We start from the raw sequence: 21786 nt of genomic DNA on the forward strand, positions 1-21786 counted from the left end.
GAAAATGTAGTGTAATATTATTTGAAAATGTTGTTTTATTTTCTGAGGAACATATATCTATATTTATGGATGAGCGGGGGCTTACTGGTTACAGCGTTCTACTTTCAGCCACCAAGTCCCATGTTGAAATTCGGATTCACATACTTCGATTCGGGGTAACCAGGTTTTCAGTTTCAGTTTGGAAAGAACAAGAGGCTTGATGGCCTGTGTTAGTCCTGGCAATGATGGTCTCTCAGCTGATCCAGCTTTCTTTTGAAAGAGTCGACGGATGGAGCCTCAACCACGTGTTGAGGTAATGAATTCCACTCATTGATAATTCGATGGGAAAGTCGGTAGTCAGCTGACAAGTAATTCGTTCTGGGCTTGTGAATTTTTTTGGAGTGTCCTCGTAAATTTTCTGTTTTGGGAGACAAGAAAAATGAGGGCATATCAGGTGCAGATTTATCACTAAGCAGTTTGAAAACTGTAATCAAGTCGCCTCTGGTTCTTCTATATGACAGCGGGAATAGATTTAGCTTGGTCAGTCTAGTACCATACGGGAGCTTCGCTATTCCGGGAATCAGCTTAGTTGCTGTTCTCTGAACCCTTTCCAAGAGCTCACTGTCTTTTTAAGGCAGGGGCTAGCTGCTTGTATGCAGTACTCAAGTTTAGGACGTACGAACACTGTATACAAAGTCAGAAACGTTTTAGCGTTGAGATGATTAAAGCCCTGCGTATGGACCATAAAGTTCTAGAACCTTTGACGGCCATTGCACGGCAGTGTGCAGTAATCTTTAAGTCTTGACTAACGATGACTCCTAAGTCATTGTGTATCTGGACAACAGGTAGTGCCATTATCACTCATACTTAAAGTGTAGTCCATACCCAAATACCTAGTGACTGATTTAGTTATTATCACACTTTTGACTTGGTTAGCCGATAAAAGCTTTTTATTCAGTTCCCGTTTAACAGCTCGAATGGCTGGTAATGAATAGTAACTTATATATTAAAAACTGTTTATTTATTTGTTTATCGCATTCAATTCCAAATAGTTGTATGTTAGTTATTTAATTATTTGGTTCCATTTCTAATAAATGATTTTGTTTATATATAGTTAGCTAGAAAACGACATATTGGTAATTCATCTGTCACATTTATATTTGTTGAAGAAGATGCTATGCCATTTCAACCGGATACAATAATTTCAGGATTTCAAAAAGTATTCATTTTAGTCAAATACATTCGTTTAAATAATGATATTGATGATAAGAATGATTTTAAATTTGGTTATCGGTAAGTTTAATTATATAAGTATGCTATGTGTACTTTATATATATACAAATATATTACATACGCCTTTTACGCCTCGTGATGTAACATATCCCGCCCACCAGCATTCTCCATCCAACTCTGTCCTGCACAATCCTTTCCAAGTCGTTCTAGTTTTTATTCGTCCTTTTTATGTCCGCTTCTAGTTTTCAACGCAGTGTGTTCTTCGTCCTACTTTTCCGTTTCTCTTCACGATCCGAAGTTAGCACTTGACTCGTGTGTTCTTTCAACTTCCAACGTCTTTTCCTGATTTCTTCCTCAGCTGGAAGCTGGTTTGTTTTTTCCCACATTATGTTATTGTTGATGGTATCCGGCCAACGTATAGTATCTTACGTAGACAATTGTTTATAAATACTTGTGCCATTTTGATGATGGTTGTAGTAGATCTCCACGTTTCAGCTCCGTACAGAAGGACTGTCTTGACGCTCGTATTGAATATTCTCACTTTGAAGTTGGTTGACAGTTGTTTTGAGTTGCATATGTTGTTCATCTGTAGGAATACTGTCCTTGCTTTTCCAATCCTCGCCTTTATGTCTGAATCAGATCCTCCACCTTCATTGATTATGCTGTCTAGGTAAGAGAAACGTTTCACCTCTTCCAGAGGTTCTCCATCAAGTGTGATTGGGTTAGTGTTCTCCGCCTGCAACTTTCCTAGGGTTACTGGAAGTCCCAAGCCCAGGTTAAAATGTATGGTCAGACATGGGGTTTGCAAATCCATCCCGTAGGAAACAATCTTACTAAAAAACGCTGACCATAATAAACAATTTAATATATATGTACGTATATAATTAATATTCTACTATGATACATAAATCTTTATTAGATATTATCTCAACAGTTTTCTTTAATATAATCATAAATAATTACATAGAAGTCGCAAAAGATCGAAACAAATAATAAAAAAACTTAACACAATACTATACGTTTACTGTTTTATGAATTGAAGACTGGTCAATTAAAAAAAAACCTTATTTGTACGAGTACTATTTTTATTTTTATATCTGTGTTCAGTAGAAGTTAAAGTGAATAATATGAGATCATAATATGATATGGTGTAACTCTTCAACGTAAAATTTAACTCAATTAGACAATTTAAAAACCAAAAAAATATTGTCAGGTCGAATTTACTCTTTACTAATTTACTTACACATGTTACTTCCAATGGAGCATAGGCTACCGATTAGCATTCTCCAACCCACTCTGTCCAGAGCCTTCCTTTCTAGTTCTACCCAGTTTTTGTTTATTCATCTCGGCGTAATGTGTTCTTTGGTTTTTCTCTCCACCCTTGATCTTCAGGATTCTATGTGAGGGCTTGTCTTGTCACCCAGTTAATGATTTCTTCAATCTGTGTCCTATCCGCTTCCAGCACTTCTTTCTGATTTCTTCCTCCGCTGGAATCTGGTTTGTTCTCTCTCACAGTTGGTTGTTGCTGATATTGTCTGGTCAACAGATCTGAAGTATTTTGTGTAGACAATCGTTAATAAACACCTGTATCTTCTGGATGATGGCCTTCGTACTTCTCCGCCTGTAGTCCCTTCGGGGGTACTGCTGGTCCCGAGCCCGGGTAAAGGAGGAGGGTTGAACATGGGGTTAGCGACCTCATCCCGTAGAAAACTAACTCGCTAAAAAACGCTAAACATAATTTACTCTTTAAAATGTTATAAACAAGATTGACCTTGAAAATCTCTAAAATATCAAAAAATATATAGAGAGAGAGTGAAATAAAACATTGATAATTAATTAATGAGACAATTTCTAATATTTGAAATAAGGTATTCAATATTAGTTCACCAAACTATCTGTAATTCTATCATAGAATTTGTCCATATAGTTTTTATGTAATATTTTTCATTAACCTTTGGCAATGAACATGTGTATGTGATTAATGATCGGCATAGAAAATTAGATCTGTAATATGGAATTACCATTCATATATGAAAAGACTAAATATCTTCAATTTTGAATAAAGCAGTTGTAGATTAACCTAATAGCTGATCAACAGTAATGGTCAAGGCTTTTTTATAATAAAAACAAATCAACTAAAGGCGAGTGTGACATGAAGCTGAATTTCCTTGACGTTACACTAAGCAGGCGAAGTGATGGCTCGTTAAGTAGAAGCGTGTATAGAAAAAGACCCTCTGCCTGCCAATACACTCACTTCTATAGCTTTACACCTATCCAATATAAGAGAAACTTGGTTAGATGCCTCACTAGTAGAGCAAATAAGATCTGTTCTGTTGATACTTTAAGTCAGGACCTGGAATTTATCTATAACTCACTGACTGAGATCGGCTACCCTGCTGCGTTCATCAAAAAGTACATGTATGATACAAGGAAGAAGTCGGAGATTTTAACTGTTCGTAAGAAGCCTCTATACATGAAATTACCATTCAACGGGGATGTAGCTAGTGAAACTCTGAAAGATAGGTTAACAAAAGTAATTAGTAGAACTTTCTACGCAGCTTATCTTGCATTGACTTTCTCGAGTCGACCAGTGATGTCTACTCAAACAAAGGATAAGTTACCTGAGTTGGCCTCCTCCATGTGCATTTATAAGTTCAGCTGCTCCTGTGGAGATAGCTACATTGGGCGTACTACTAGGCAACTTAACCAACGAATGAGTGAACATCTACCAGCATGGTTTGGAAAGGGCCAAATAAAAACAATACGCAGTTCTATCTTGGCACATCTAATTGATAGTGGTCATATTGTCGATAAATTGAAATCATTTCAAGTGATCTATCGTATACCTCCATCGTTTCCCAACGGAGTTCGCTCCCGTCTACTTCATATAGCAGAAGCCATAGGAATTCGTACATTCCATCCCAATTTATGTGTACAGAAGAAATTCGTAACCCCCCTATCCCTTCCATGGCCGGACATAACTTAATAAATGACATTATTATTATTTGTATAAAAAAAAAATTTATTTTGGTTATCATTTTTTTGTAATTTTCTACCTCTTTCCGTTTGTATTCTTCACTATCTATTTACTTACATACTTCTTATTACGTAATGATTTTAATGTTTTGTGATTACTATTCCAGTCTATTTACCCACGTTTGACCTCTTAATTCTTATGTTTAATTATTGATAAGACTTTTGTTATCGTAATTTACTATTCTTACTACTATCAGTACACCTGTCTTCCCACTATCAACTTGTACTTTTAACTATTATTATGCTTGGTAACGTATTCTATTTCATTGTGATTATTATTGACTCAAATAGCCTTGATTGGTCTAACATTTTCATATAAATATTCATGTATATTAGAGTAAAGCCTGATGACGATCTAATTGAAAACAATTGTTCGCTTACATATGTTGTTCTAACTAAAGAATAGCTGAAAAAAGTGGAGACGCTTAATAACTGTTTTTTCTTAGTTCCTATTAACGGGAAATAAATCGGATTAAGGCACGTTATATGCATGATCGTGATGGCGCATGCTGATTGGCTAATTCTTAAACAATCAGCTTTGGCAGATTATTGGAGAAGCATCTAGAAGTTTCTTATGCATATACTATAAATATATGAACATTTTTCTAACCATCGATCGCTGTTCACCTACACTTGTTATTTTGAATACAATTTTGTTCCTGTTCAAAGTGTTCTCATTTTTGAGGTCTTGTCGAATGTCATTGTATAGGAATACTAGCAATAGGAGGAGCTGGGTTGCTTTTTAGCAAAAAACAATTATAACAGTTTTAAACTTCTTACATTTGCTTTAGCACAATATCTTACAAAAGCAAACCAATACTTCTCACATCTTCCAGAGATCACTGATTGAAAATGCTAAAGTTCCCTTGTCTCACTTTAATAAATTTTGTGTGTGTGAAAATTATCGAACACTAGGATAAAACGGCCATCCAGTGCTTCCAGGTTTTCAATGATGGTCTAACAATGTTCAGTTCATGATCTCAATTAAAACTCAACAATCTCCGCAACCCTATACTAATAATAAATATATCACTGATTCCACTGGCTACTGTTACCTATTTTCTTTACAAATGTAATGTTTGGAGAAATGATATAAAATAATTCCTGTTTATATTTTCTCTTTTCCTTCTTATTTTAAATCAAACAGTGTAGCTGTTTGTCGAGCGAAAGATGTACCACAATTTGGACCAATTATATCAAGCGATTATTTATTTGAACATAATCTATCGTTCGGCAATCTTTTATTAACTAAAGGTAATCTAACATTGAACGTTTTAATGAAGAATAGATTTATTGTGAAGTACAGTGATAGCCATATTAATGACAAACTGTAGGTAAACTTAACTACTCCCTTTTTTCATCTAGTTGGTTAACGATTTTACTTTGGCTAATTAACCAGTATTGAGTTATTGAATTACAGGTCATTACTTTTGAAAGACCCAGTTTTTTCTATAAACCCTAATTTTCTAGTATTCACGAAATTCTGTTTTTTTTGGTATAAGTAACTTGACGAATAGAAAAAGGGGATATAAAACATCATTCACAGTCAAATAAGAACGATACCTTACTATTGTAAGATCGTTTTTGTATTTGAATGTATGATTATTTTTCTATGTATACATTTTATTCAACAATAACCGTTTGCCTTGCCCTTAAATGTAAAGTTGTTATCCTCAATACTTTCATTTATGTGTTCTTTTTTACTATATTGTTTCACATGAAACTGTTATGATTTATTTTACATACAATTTCGGTTTTTTTGATATATCACTTTCGTTATTTAGTCTCCACTGACCCTCATAATTTAGTTTTACTCAATCGCTTCCTTTCTGTATTCTATCATATTCCTTTTTTCAATTCAGACTGTTGCTGCTAGAATTGCTTGCAGGAGGCTATCATTCGACCATGACAAATATGTTCCTAGATTGTTTGAGGTGTATCGATAAGTAACTAGTTTATATTTCTTTAAAGATTTAATCACCTAATGTTTTACGCTGTGATTGCGCAAGGTTTAAGTAATTTATTGGTTGTTTACTCATTCATGATCGAGTAGTCTTGTATAAATACATCCCATGTTCGTCTAAGACACATTTTTCCACTGACAAGTAACTAACTTCGTGTTTTTTTAAACATTTATAGACTCAATATATTTTAGATTCAATTGTATAAGCTTTGTTGAACAACTGTAGTTGTATCTATAATCTATATTACTCTTCAATATATATATATATCTTATCATCTCTCTGATCCTCTATACCCCACTATGGAATATGGTTTCACTAAGCATCCTTTTATTATTATTATTCTTAGGAATCTAGTAGAGTACCATCCTTACTTCTTAGGTCAGTATAGGAAATAAAATACCAACATTAATCCCAATTATATTACGTCAATCACATGACTTGATCAAAACAATGATACGACTCCATTTAAACTATCACATAAAATAACTTTATCTAAAAAATATAAAAACAGAATTTTAAAAATACCCAAAAATCTTTTTAAATAAAATAGATGCCGGCTAAGTGATCTAGAGGTTAAGCACTCGCGCGCGAGACTAGTAGATCCTTGGTTCGAATCTTGCGAGGCGGAATCGTGGATGCGCACTGCTGAGGAGTCCCACAGTAGGACGAAATGCCCGTCCAGTGCTTCCAGGTTTTCCATGGTGGTTTAGCTTCAATTTACTCATGATCTCAACTACATAAAATGAATGTCTTTTAAAAAATGTCACTGAAAATGAAAAAGATCATGAATTACTAGATGGTAACATAAAGATTTAACTATGTAATTGAAATAATTCATTAAATCATTAAACTGATATCAATAATTCATCTATTCCCATCATATTATAATGCAATTATTTCTATTTAATCTATTTAATGAACGGTTAGATGTTAATGTTTTTTTGAAGATGAGAAACGAAAGCGAAAAACAAATTTTGAATAAAACAGGATGGAAAACTGAATCTTAACAATTACCATTTAAAGTAATAAAGAATATTAAAATTAGAAAATAACTGTGAAAGTTCTATATTGCACAATCATAACTGATGTAATATTTATAATCATTATTCTGACACTTATTTGTAACTTTATAAAACGTTTTTTAATCATTTTCATTTACAATTATGTCAAAAGGATACGATACAGTGTCGTTACTTACATTTCTTACTTATGCCTGTTACTTCTCTTAGAGACCGCCTACCAGGATTCTCCATTGAACACTTCCTGGACAATCTTTCCCAGTTGTTCCCAGTTACTATTCATCCTTTCCATCTCTAACTCTAACTTCCGACTCAATATGTTTCTTAGTAGCCTTCTTTTTTTTGCTTTTCCCTTCTGGATTCCAAGTTAGATCTTGTCTCGTGATACAGTTTGATAATTTGATACAGTGCTATTCAATACGTTAAATCAGTGTCATATATTTTTCAAACACAAATACAGCTTAATTTACACTCGTTCGAAATTTATACGTTTATACTAAGACGTTACAGTTTACCGATAACTCTCTCGAAAACATTTAAAAAAAAATTTATTTTCAATCTAGAGACCTAGAAACTTTCATGAGTTTATTAATTAAGTATCTGTCATATTTTACCGAACTATTTGAAGGATTATGACAAATGTATCGAGTTAAAATGGTTATTATGCTAAAAAAAAGATTGAATTAAAAGGAATCATGTAAAGAATATGATAATGTTAATGTAATGCCCCCCCTCACACATCATTGACAACTATAATTCTAAATATGGATTATTATAAGTTCTTTTCAGCATATTACACTTTTTTTATTAAACTGAAAGAATATACTGAATTATGTTTGATTATGTTACAGTGTGACATTTATACAACAATGCCATTTTTACGATCATATCATGTGTTTTATAACATGGAAACTTTTCCGATATGAAAAACTACATCTTGGTAGTATGTTATTGAAAACGAGGGTTATAAAGTACAACTTGAAAAATAATTTAACAGAGTTTTTCATACCATCAATATATGATTAAGTTGATCATGGACAAGTGTTTTTACTACTGTTCAATCTCCATCATATATTTTTTTTCGAAATTTTCACTATTGAATTCAGATAACATAGTTCTTATTCATTATTATTATTTAAACACATAAATATTGATACAAGGGGGCACCAGATACATATGTGCCATACAAATCTCATTTGATTTGTGTGAGGGCTGTGATACTGCCCAGGTGCCCAAGCCGAAACAGGTGGTTTTTTTAAGGGGCCACACCCGGAGTCTTCCACTTATAGGTCTGATCCACAAGGCAGTGGTGCATCTTAAGGAGATGTAGTTCCATGGTAGCTGGTAACCAACAATTGATTCATACGCCATTTATTTCCTCAGGATACTGGAGCTCATATGCACCATTGATTTGGAATCAGGGTTTTCCAACTCCCCTAGGTGGACTTTCCGTGTCCACCAACCCGGTTAAAGCACCGGACATTCGCTTTCCGTCCACTGTGAGAAGGCAGTGAGTAGGACTTCCCTGTCAGAGGCTATTCACGCGTAGCCATGTGAGAGCATTTGGAGAGGGAGAGCGGACTCTCCCCACTCTCGGCCGTACCACGGCATTTGGAGGCAGACTACATAGTACCCCGTATTAATCAATATTTGATTATACCAATCACAGTACTTTATGTTTTTCAGATAAATAAAATATTTCATTTGAGACTTTTCAACGGAATAAATTCATTTACTTCCTTTATTTACAGTAAATAACATAATATTTAGATGAAATACTTTATGGAGAAACTAGTTACATACAACCTGAAGTTATTTATTATTTGTTTTTTAAGTAACAATTTATTTATTAACTTGACTAAATACTAACTACAAACGAGAACAATGTATAGCACCTGGTTACAACATGGATTAAAGAATAACAAAAGATATCGATACAACATGGGCTTAATTGCAGTTAATGGAATGATACATGTTAGGAAGGTTAAAAACAAACCCACAAATTTATCAAACATTAAATAGTACTTCCAGACATAACGTTATTACATTCACCTTACAGAGTTACATGTCCAAATGGTACTTAGACATTAAACTGTAAGAATGTAACATAATGTATAGTAGTTAACTGACAGACGGTTTTCTGTATATTTGAGATCATGCAATGAATTTACAAGTATAACTTATAAACAAAGTATATTAGCTCAATTCATTTTTGTATTGGTTGTTTGAATCTTCCCATTGACGTTGAGGACCGTATTTGATCAGTCTCTCATTGACATATGAGCATTCTGTACGGATTGTATGGATATTGCATCATAAGCTAAGATGGATGGTGTCTAACAGTGTAATCCAGGATTCTCGTTCCGTCTTATTTGGAACTCATCAGCTGGATGTAACTGCATCCCAGAGTTGATGTCCACATCAAAGGAAATATTCAAACCAACTTCACTCTGTTGCACAAGCAAGTGGATATTTGGACTCAGTATCTAAGTGGATGACGCGAAGATGTTTGAGGCAAATGAAACTGGGTTCGAGCCCCCGAGTGAACATCAACTCTGAGATGCAGATATATTTAGCTGACCTATCCGAAATAGGATGAAATGCACCTCCTGGATTCCACTGCTAGCCATCATCCATCTTATTGTATACTTTGTTATACTTTAACTGTCGTATATACGTTTTAAAAAAAGAATGTAATGTAATTTTATTTCTTCATATAGAAAGTAAACAACTTGAAATGAAGATAATTGTCATAGGTGTCAATGAAGAGGTTGAATAATACATTTTTTTGTTATCTCAGAATGAGTAGGAAAATTGTGTTTCGTTACTTAATGTAAGCTACTTCTTCAGAGTAAATAATTGACCGACATTAAATTAACACAAGTTTAAATAGCTTAAAAGGATACAATACAGAATATTTTGGTAAAATCAAAGTTATAACAGGTCTGAGTATGTCAATGTCAAGTTGTTCTTCATCAAAGTGAATTTGTATGACCTGTCACTGTATTAATTTGTGTGTCAGAGTATTCTGTATTGTTCCCAATGTACTATTTAAACTTGTGCAAATTAAATGTCGGTTGTTTATGTACTCTGAAGAAGTGACTTACATTAAGTTCCGAAACATCAGAAATACAATTTTTCTACTCATTGGGATATGACAATATATATATAATTCAAATGATTGTTAGGCCAGTTTGAAGTTATTAATTCCTATTATGTTCTATTGGATAAGCTCTTAAATATTTAAAAGCAAGAATATGTATAAGTAAGTCACACTGAATACCTGTTACAGTTAATAACTATTTTTCTTGTTTTGTATCACGATAGAATATGTGGAAATAGATCAAAAACTCGTACTGAAATCAGGATTTATTTGATAAATTTTCTCATTTGAACGCTTGATTTGGTTTCTTAAGCTCTTCTAGTAACCTTCAAGCTAAATGTACACGGCAACTTGAAAATGAGGGAAAAGGCGCGAAATGTATGAGAAGAATGCTTTATTCTAAGGTTCTTTTATGTACAGAAAATCTAGGGTATTTATAGCATTTTAGATGGCCATGGGTTTCTGGAAAGTCCTGGTAGTCTTCTAAACATAGCTGCAGAATAGGTAATCATCCAATGAGAAATGTGACTTCTCGCTTCCTAAATATTTCTGGTAAACTTCTGTTGAATGTTGATTAGGTAAGATGTTTCTCTGCTTTTGCAGGGCACCACTGGGCCTTTTTCGAGAAATTTTCAGGGTCTCCCCAACAGTATTACATGATAAATTTCATATTATACGATAGTGATGATATATTTAATCTGTATATTGGATGTTTTACACATTATCTATACTCACATTATTTATAAATGTTATAATCTACTGTTTGTCTGTCAATGGACTCTAGATTATTAAGATATTATAAATCACTTTGCTTTCAATGTCAATATTAGTTTACCGATTCTCAAGTAAATCCAACAATATTATGGGTAAATATCTTCAAAGTTAGTGTACACAACATCCTATTATTTAGATTTACGTCGTAACGAAGATGTTTAATGGAATGCTGGTTTGTTGGTAATGTTTAAGCTCATAATATCTAGTTTTACAATCACAGACTTTACCAACATGCAACTCAACTCGAAACTGATTTCTAGTGGGACTCAGACAAATATGGTAAATGACTAGTACTTGGTACTATTAAGTGACTTACTATCGTAGTATATTTCGCTGAATAAAGACCAGAATTAAAGTTTTATGCTAGTTAATATTTTTCGATTACCTTCAAACAAAGCTCACCACACTATTAGATCATTTAAACTAGTTTATTTATTTATTTAAAAACATAAATATTGATACAAAGAAGCACCAGATAAATATGCGCCACACAAATCTCATTTGATTTGTGTGAGGGCTGTGATACTGCCCAGGTGCCCAAACCGAAACAGGTCGTTTTCTTAGGAGGCCACACTCGGAGCCTTTGACCTAAAGGTCTAACCCACAAGGCAGTGGAGCATCGTGAAGAGATGCAGTCCCAAGGTAGCCGGTGAGGGAATAGTTTAATCAAACTTATAGAGTTTAATCAGTTCTAAATACTTAATAACATGACACTGATTGTTACTGAGCGAGTGGTTATTATAATACGACTTTGATTAATCAAATTTCACCTTTATAAGCCAGGTATATGCAAAACTATGTTATCAACGTTATTATCCACCTAAGTTGTTGCCAACTCATAAACATGTATTTTAATGCTATATACATGAACAAAACATACCATTTATAAACAAAATCACGCTCTTCAAAGCTACAGTAATTATATACAATCGTTTTAACTGTTTATAATCTATAAAAATCTGTTTACATTCTGATACAACATTTCATAGTACCTGACTGACAAATCAATTCCATTAGAAAGTATTTATTATAAGAAAGCTTAAACTTTAATCATGTCCACTATTCGTATCATTTTACAACCTACTTTCAATCTACCAACTGTAAATTTTGTTTATCAATTATATATATGACGGTATAGATTAGTAAATAATCTGAAATATTCATCTAATCTACAAGTTAACTTCCTGACTACTCAACAAAATAGGTAGAAATCTACTGACTGAGGTAAGATACTTACAAAAACTGTTTATGTAAAAGTATTGAACAACAACAAGCTGATTTCAGCTTCGTAATAACTGAAAAATGATAAGAACTATACATTGAATACTTCAATTACAAAATTCCATCATTAGTCCTTTATATTCCGTATGATTCGTTCACTCCACAATTTCTTTCTATCTGCGTATCCGTTTTCTTCGGGTCGACTTTCATAGCACTCTACTGTCATGTATTCCTCTTCTGATTGGTGTTACATACTACTTAAGTTTGTCGACATAAGTAGCATACACCACAATATTATTACATCTAATCTGTAATAATTATCTTTTATCTCAATGGATTTCTATTTTTTTTCAGCTATTAATGCGGCTTATGCTGTATTGAAATATTCAAAATTTCGTGAAATTATGCAACGTTCAAGAAGAGACTATCTACATCAATTTTGTAATGAACATACAATTAATACAGAGAATGAGAATTTAAAACATGGTAAGAAGAAATTATATTTAGTCAATTGAAACATTCAATTGTCTCTTGGCAATAATCTATATTGTATATTTGTATACAAATATGAACTATGAATGGGTTGCTACCGCTTATTGATCATTCGAAACTACAAAGTAATTTGTCAAAATTATATTTTTCAAACAACCATGTTCCTGATTTAGTACTGATTGTTTGAGTCTTCCTATTAGTCTTTAAGACTGAAATTGATCGGTCACTTATTGATATATGTGCATCCTGTGCGGATCGCCTTGATATTGTCTTAAGTCACAAGCATTATAAACACAAGCTAGAAGAGATTTGAACTCAATAGCCAAGTGGATGACGCAAAAGCGTTCGAAGCGAATGAAACTGGGTTCGAGTCTCGGAGTGAACATGACAGGCTGTTTTTCAATCTTTTTTAATACAAGTCATATAGAGATAGTGTCGTTATTATTTAGTCGGTAATAAGATGCGCCTCTGAAGAGAATATAAGTAGCTATTGTTAAACACATCATGGGATCCTAAGTCAAAGGTCATGAAATTAAGGATTTACACACGAAGCCGGAGTTAATGGGTTCCAATCAATAATATTTCATCTTAGTTAAACACTCCTCATAAGTGCTCATTGTAACTTAATCAAAGATAAATTTAAAAATCTAAATGCTCGTAAATCTGCACCTTTTATTTATTTATTTGAACACATAATTATTGGTACGATAAGGGCACCGAATACATATGCGCTACACAAATTACTTGATTTGTGTGTGAGCTGTGTTACTGCTCGGGTGGTGGGCCACACATTGAGCCTTCCTCTTATAGGTCTGATCCGCAAGACAGTGGAGCAACTTGAGGAAATACAGTCCAATAGTAGCCGATGACAAACAATCAGTTCATACACTACGTGTTCCCTCAAGATCTTGGAGTCCATATGCACCATCGGTTTGGAATTAAGGTTTTCCGACTCTTTTATGTGGATCCTCAATATCCACCAGCCCGATTTATGTGTCAGACATTCACTTTCCATTCTCTTAATTTCGTAAACAACAATAATGTCTTGAGAAGTCAATGAGGGGAACTTCCTTGTTAGTGGCTGTATCCGCGTGACCACGTGAGAGCATTTCGAGAGGGAGAGCTGACTCTCCCGACCCTCAACCGTACCAGTACATTTGGGGGCGTACGCACCTTTAGTTTTATTTGACTTTCAAAAAAGCTTAGTTTTCATTCAACGTTTTCTATGAGTATACACCAAATTGAGGAGTTTCATGCTTTACAAGACTGTCTAATTTATACTGATTCTTTAGATTCTATTAATGTCTGACAAAAAAAATAAAAGAACGGGTTTTGTGGAGATTTTAGTATTTTCATAGTTGAAAGCGTAAGTTGATTGAAGCTAGACCACCATGGAAAACCTAGAAGCACTGGACGGCCGTTTCATCCTATTGTGGGACTCACTCCTCAGCAGTGCACATCCACGATCTCGCCTCGCGAGATTCGAACCCATTACCTCCCAGTCTCGCGCCAAGCAACTGACTTCAAGCGATATTTCCTAGAGTTCTAGTGAGAAGTAGTGACCAGTGGAGTTCAACCAGGTCTGTTATAAGATAGGAACTCATTGAAGACAATTGGTGAACGGTTGCTCAACTTCGTAGATTGGTTGAAGTTACACATTAACACCATCGGATACCGGCTCAGTGGTCTAGAGGTTAAACGCTTTGGCGCGAGACTGGTAGGTTATGGGTTTAAAAAATAAAAGAACTTATCATTGATATTCATAAAATGTTTTCTCTTCTCTTATATTTTAATTGTTTTTATTTCAGGTAAAATACATTTATATAGAAGACATTCACAAGATAAATTAAAACAACTTAAAAATTCAATTAAATTTCGTATCCATGTAACTTCATCAATAGAACATGAATCCATGCCAATAAAATATCATTTTGATAGAATAATCCCATTTCATAATCAAAATCTTAAATCATTTGATGATTTATGTAAAATAAATCAACGTGTTAAACGTAATCATTCGGATATATTTAAATTAAATAAGAATGAATATATACATCTATCAAATACATTTCATAATTTATTTGATTTTGGTCAATGTTTATATGTTGGTTTAAAAAGATGGCAAAAATTAGATGGATGGCATTCAGTGATGGAATTATTACCTAATTCATTATTAATGAATAATTATAATAATAGTACTACTACTACTAATAATAATAATAATAGTAATATATATTCAACCGATGATTCTGTACATAGACATTCATCTAATAATCATTATTTTGAAACTCAAATTGGTATTAATCGAAATTGGTTAGTAATATTTGCACCATATACTATATCAACAGCTTTAGCCAATAAAATTTTGTTAGCTATTCCATTGAATTCAATATTTGGTTGTTTATTTGAACATAATAGAAAAGTGTAAGTTGTTTTTGGATTTAAATTGTAAATTGCTATGTATATGTTATAACGTATGGGAGTGTGTGTGCCCTGTTTTATATATGAACGTGATAAGAACACCAATCAGACTTACTTACTTACGCCTGTTACGCCTTGTGGAGGAGCAAAGGCCGCCCACCAGCATTCTCCATCCAACTCTGTCCTGGGCAATCTTTTCCAGTTCTTTCCATTTAACATTCATCCTTTTCATATCTGCTTCTATTTCCCGACGTAATGTGTTCTTTGGCTTTTCTCTTTTCCGCTTCCCTTCAGGATTCCAAGTTAGCGCTTGCCTCGTGATGCAGTTTGGTGATTTCCTTAATGTATGTCCGATCCACTTCCAATATCTTTTACTAATTTCCTCTTTAGCTGGAAGTGGAAATTAGGCAGGCCAAACAGAGAGCAGCGAATTATCGATTGGAATAGTGACACACGAAAACCGTACGAGCAGTCTAGAGTGCGTATCGGCCCTGCTTTCTGCCTAGCCCAGTCAGTTAAGTCCAGAACACCAATAACGGCCTCTGTGATATGAATCATTATTCTCAAACATACTGGGTGTATATACCAATCAAACTGACCACATCGTACCATAAAATAGAAAATAATATTTGTACAAGATTTAGCCAAATGTGGCTGTGAATAGGGGGAACAGTAATTAATAGACTAAGAATAACTCAAGAATGGTAAATCGTATAATAATAATCCATAGGTCGAAATAAAGCTTATAATAAGGACACGAATGAGAATAGTTTAGTTACTAAAAATTATATGGTAGGAAATATACATATCATATTGGTCCATAAATAATCCTTGAAGTTACCATTCATAATTCTCCACGGGATACAATAGTATATTACAAAAGGTTATATGAAATCACTTTTAAAATAACATTTCTTCAACTGATATTCTTGCATACGAAGTAAATATATAACTTTTAGGAGTATTACCCAGTTGAGTAGTTTAGTAATTATTGAGTAATGAACTAAGACCTTAAACCGATGGTGTACTCTCTGTAAAATTAATCAATCCAACAGAAAGATAACATGTTTCCAGGGATGGTGAAAGGCATTGTGAAGTATTAGTGAATTTCGGTTGAAATGGAAGTAGAAATTTTATTTCAAATATTTAATTAGTTCAAATACTGTGAAACTATTCGCTCTAATTTAGACGAGAGTTCTTATATATTTAATTAGTTCGTTGTTTGAATTATCGAACCATTACTAACAATATGGTTAAAAATTCAGTCTATCTGTACTTCTGTTATTCCGGCTGATACAAACCTTAACATTCTTCATTGATAGTAATCTCTAGGTTGCTTTCCCGATTAAATTTATTTTACTGACTGCTTATTTGATAAAACTTGTCAGGTAGATGTACTTTCATCCTAGTGTTTATGTTCACAGTATAATTCAAATTCAATACTTCCCATTTTAAACAGCAACTACTTATGCATTAGGTTATTGTATCTAGATATCCACTAAGTTACTCAACATCTGTACTGTCTATAACATTATTAGTAAGAGCTTGAATTATCTCATTGTTAATATTCAAGAATGAAATGTAATCAGTCATTTGCTTATTACACTATTATCATTTCTAAAAACGAAATAGTCTTACACGAACATTAAAGAAATTTAGATTGGAATGTACCGGGAGTCTTCTTTTAAGAAATTTAAAGCAGTTAGTCCCTTTGATAAATTTCGATGGTGTAATAAAATGACGAAGATTATCAGAAATATGTGATATATTAGCGCAATACATTTCGAACAATCTGATCACACATATACTAGTTGAGAACATTTATATATAAAACTAATAATAACAATAATGATAATAAAGATAAAAGGTCAACTAGACAAGAAATGGCGGGTAAGAGGAGACAAAGATAATAGAGAAAATAATGTGAAAGCAATTTGAAACCTGATCATTGTGGATAATAAACTAATAATACTAGGGTAGGTTTAAGGTAAGAACAAACTGTTGTTCAATACACAAAGGGGGTTTGAATTTTCGTATGTATAAGGCTTCTATATACCTTAGTATATGCCCTTTTACACTTCTGTACAACACCACGAAAGCCGAGTTAAGATCAATCTTATGACCTGTTTCAATTATGTGTTTGACAATAGAGGATGATGCATGTTTATCCTCTACTCTTATTGCATCATCTGATTTTAATTGTTTCTGCAACCATTTTGATACATGATCACACACCCTAATTGTGAGATCATGATTGCTCCTCCCTATGTCAGTCAGTCAGTCACAACGTAGAACTTCGAACGTACCTACATCAGTTCGAGTTGCCATACCACAGAGATGCTTTTGTTGATTCAAATCCCATCGTGGTAGAAGTAGTAAGATTATAAGCAGTAATCCGAAAGATTAGGGTTTGAAGATGTTATTGAAGGAGTATAATCCAGTGAAATAAATTTGGAAAGAGAAAAATGATAAAGACATGAAGAATTCAGAAGATTAGAATTTGGTAGAACACAAAGAGTGGATGCACCTTCGCCATTGCAAACGGTTCTGAGCCACATCACTACTCCCTATGTATGTGTGATCACACACATTTAAACTGGTAAAGACTGTGGGATGTGACACAATCGTTTTCATGTCTTTTAGGTTTTGCGTGAACCATGAACCTTGTTGTTCCTTTGTTAATGACCTTTGATGCACAATACGTTTTGTTAATGACTGATTTAAGCCTTTGTTTCAATAAATGGCTGTTTGAATCACCTCTAAATGGTAAGGTGATGAAGATATGCTTCTTATTCCGCCAAGGCTACAATAGGTATTACTGAACCATGTATTACGTTAATATGTCACATAGTTCTGATAATCTTTGTCTTCTTACTATACTATTGAAATTTAGATTAGAACCGATAAATATGATGATTAGTAAATAATTTAAAAAAACACATACTTCATTAGAAATCTCTCTTTTTTCTGTTTATTTATTTAAAGATTACGTATCTATTTTGATTGTGGACAATATGTACAAATACAAGATATATATAATTCATATCATTCAAATGAACAAAATACATTAGAACAGCTAATCAACTTTATTTCTTATTGTATATATCCAAAAGTATTACAAAAGGTAAACTTTTATTTATTATATTATCAGAAGGAGGGTTTTGTGAAGATTTTAGTAATTATTTGTAGTTGTGATCATGAGTCAATTGAAGTTAGACATTACCATCGTTGGATGCCTGCTCAGTGGTCTAGAGGTTAAGCGCTCGCGCGCGAGACTGATAGGTCCTGGGTTCGAATCTTGCTAGTCAGGATCATGGATGCTCACTGCCGAGGAGTCCCACAATAGGACGAAACGACAGTTTAGTGCTTCCAAGTTTTCCATGGTGGTCTAGCTTCAATTGACTCATGATCTCAACTATATATAATTATTACATTATTTCTAAAGTATTATTTTTACATTAATATTCATATTGATTAATTGTACTTGATTTTCGTTTACTTTAATGAAAGTGATATAATCCTCGTAAGGTAACTCAGATTCTGGTAATGATGTTAAATATTTTTTTGTTTGTATTTTTTCACATAACCTTTGGTTTTTCTGAATAGCTCTCATTGTTTTTAATTCATTAAGCTTCTGTATATTTTTATGTCATTTTTTTTCGTTACTATAAGTAAGAAGGTGAATGAATTCATTTTATTCTACTTCAAGTATCAAATAAACCTTCAATTTGTTTGTTTTAACAACCAACCGTGGGAGTGTTATATATGAGTTTCAATTATCGATATACTCAATAAAAGTGTTTATATTAGAGTTTTTAAATACCCAATGTTTTTAAGCTCTTACTGAACTTATTGATAAATATATATTGGTATACAGTATCTAGCATAGAAAAACCAACTCAATGTTTTTCAAATATCGAAACCGTATTGTACAAACATTGTAAGCATAGATGGATAGTGGCTAGCAGTGGAATTCAGGACACGCGTTTCGTCTTATATGCCAATTAGAGACTGACCAGTTGCAGTCCTAAACATCAATGTGAAGATGCAAACAAGTAATACTAAGTGAATTTAAACTTCACCTCATTGTACAAGCAAGTAGCTATCAGGACTCAGTGGCCGAGTGGATAACACGATGGAGTTTGAAGTGAACAGTACTGGGTTCGAGTCCCAGAGTGAAATCGACTCTGAGATGCAGGTACATGCAGCCGACGAGTCCCAAATAGGACGAAACGCGCCTCCTGGATTCCACTGCTAGCTACGATCTATCTTTGCTTACCATGCTTGTGAATTTAGGCTATATCGAGGCAATACGCACAGTATGTACATATGCCAATTAGAGACTGACCAGTTGCAGTCCTAACACATCGATGGGAAGATTCAAACAAACAATACTAAGGGTATTGTACAAAGTTGACTATGCTTTGTATAATTCTTTTTCATTGTGTCTTGAATGAACACTCAGGTGGGGAGAACCAATTTATTATATACTATACAATCATACAGTGGTTTAGTAAAATGTGAATATCATACATCAAGCACATCATTTACACATTTTTGAATTGTCTCTTACAAGCTTCATTGTTCCTTCATCCTTGTTATCTTGATTGCTTTCAGTTTCATTATCTCTTCTCTTCAATCTTATCAACCTTCTTCTCTCAGACATTCGAATTCCAACTGGTGTTACCTACTACTTTTATCTGCAAACATAAGTAACACACACCGCCATAAAACCCACTAAGGTTTAACTCAAACATTTCAAATAAAATAACTATTTAGTACATTGTTTATGATAATAAAAAATATATATTTCAATATACCTATGAGAAGAAAATTGAATCCACTTTTCTTTTCGATTCATTAAGATAATACGAATATATTACTTTATCATTATAAATAATAATAAAGTTGCATATAGCCTAAAAACAGTAATAATTAAGAAAACTAGAGGTATATGGGTTGTTGTTGAAATTGTAGTAATTTATTACTTGAGTTCATGATTTGATTGAAGCTAGACCACTTTGGAAAACCTGGAACCATTGGACGGCGTTTGCGCGTGAGACCCAAGATCCTGAACTCGAAGCCCGCGGTCGGGATCGTTAATGTGCACCGCTAAGGAGTCTCGTACCAGGATGAAAAAGCCATCCACTGATTCCAGGCTTTCCATGGCGGTATAGCTTTAGTCGACTAATGAATCCAACTAATAAATAAAGATAAGTATTTATCCTTTATGTTAGGAAAGTATTGAATAGAGTCGAATTCGACATATAGATTAAGTTTAATAAAAAGACAATCTTTGTGACTAAATTATGAAAGCATTCATAGGACTGTTTATTTATAATTTCTATGTTTATTTTTAAAGCTATGAAAGTAGATTGTAAACACTTTGGATTCGCTTAATTGACGATGCACTCTTTAATCCACTTATCATTTTTTAGTAAAACGATAATGCAAACAAACGGAAAAAAGAAATTCCGGTTCAGATTTGTTGGATTAGCATAGGCAGAAAAGTATTCATTAAGAGTTGGTAACATACAATAAATTCAGGTTTTCTAAATATTGATTATTTAAGTGTTTAACCACATAAACTGTCATTGTCTATGACGCTGGATGACATGGATTTGAATCCCATTAAGTATAATATTTCCTTTAACACTTCTCAAATATTAGCAAATGACGTTTTAAATTTCCTATCGACTATATTTAAGTATTTATCATGTTTGTAATATCGTCATTCTATTATATAAGTACCATCATATTATTGTTTATTTATTTATTCATTTGAACACATAAATGTTGGTACAAAGGGGCATCAGATATGTATGCGCCGCACAAATCTCATTTGATTTGTGTCAGGGCTGTGATACTGCCCGGGTGCCCAAACTGAAACAATTGGTTTTCTTAAGGGGCCAAACCTGGAGCCTTTGACCTAAAGTCTGATCCACAAGGCAGTGGAGCATCGTGAGGAGATGCAGTCCCACTGTAGCCAGTGACCAACGACTGATTCATACACCATTTGTTCCCTCGGGATACTACAGCCCATGTACACCATTGGTTTGGAATCAGGGTTTTCCAAATCCTCTAGGTGGACTTTCTGTATCCACCAACCCGGTTAAAGCTCCTGACATTCGCTTTTCGTTCTCTCAATTTCGTAAACAACAGTAACGCCATGAGAAGGCAGTGAGTAGGACTTCTCTGGCGGAGGCTGTTTACGCGTTGCCATGTGAGAACATTTCGAGAAGGAGGGTGGAATCTCCCCACTCTCGGCCGTACCAGGGTATTTTTAATAAATTAGAATCTATTTTATTCATGAAACACATATGATCACTGTGATGAAAGGTAAATATTTGATGTGAATCCTTAGAAAACTCTCAGTGATATCAATTAAACCAAACTTCTTACTCTGTCCAATAATTTGATATCAAGATAGTGTCAATTATGAAGAACCAGTAGAGAATCAAGATTAATTCTTTGATGTTATCAGCCTGTTTATGAGAATATAACCAACTAAATTACATTCAAGTGTACTGTCGACCTCATAAAA

At 33.6% G+C, this 21786-nt stretch overlaps 1 protein-coding gene across 1 annotated transcript in view; it reads left to right on the plus strand.

The window, feature by feature from the left end:
• Positions 1 to 21786, plus strand: part of Smp_139740 (putative rap gtpase-activating protein) — a gene marked incomplete at both ends in the record, with an annotated part of 60495 nt that overhangs the window by 12670 nt on the left and 26039 nt on the right. The window contains 5 exons of the mRNA XM_018790074.1: positions 1094 to 1265; positions 5401 to 5502; positions 12684 to 12815; positions 14630 to 15245; positions 18228 to 18366. Coding sequence (XP_018655454.1) covers positions 1094 to 1265; positions 5401 to 5502; positions 12684 to 12815; positions 14630 to 15245; positions 18228 to 18366 — 1161 coding nt within the window. The remainder of the gene's footprint in view (positions 1 to 1093; positions 1266 to 5400; positions 5503 to 12683; positions 12816 to 14629; positions 15246 to 18227; positions 18367 to 21786) is intronic.

The sequence above is a fragment of the Schistosoma mansoni genome, chromosome W (assembly GCF_000237925.1).
Source record: "Schistosoma mansoni strain Puerto Rico chromosome W, complete genome".
Taxonomy (NCBI): domain Eukaryota; kingdom Metazoa; phylum Platyhelminthes; class Trematoda; order Strigeidida; family Schistosomatidae; genus Schistosoma; species Schistosoma mansoni.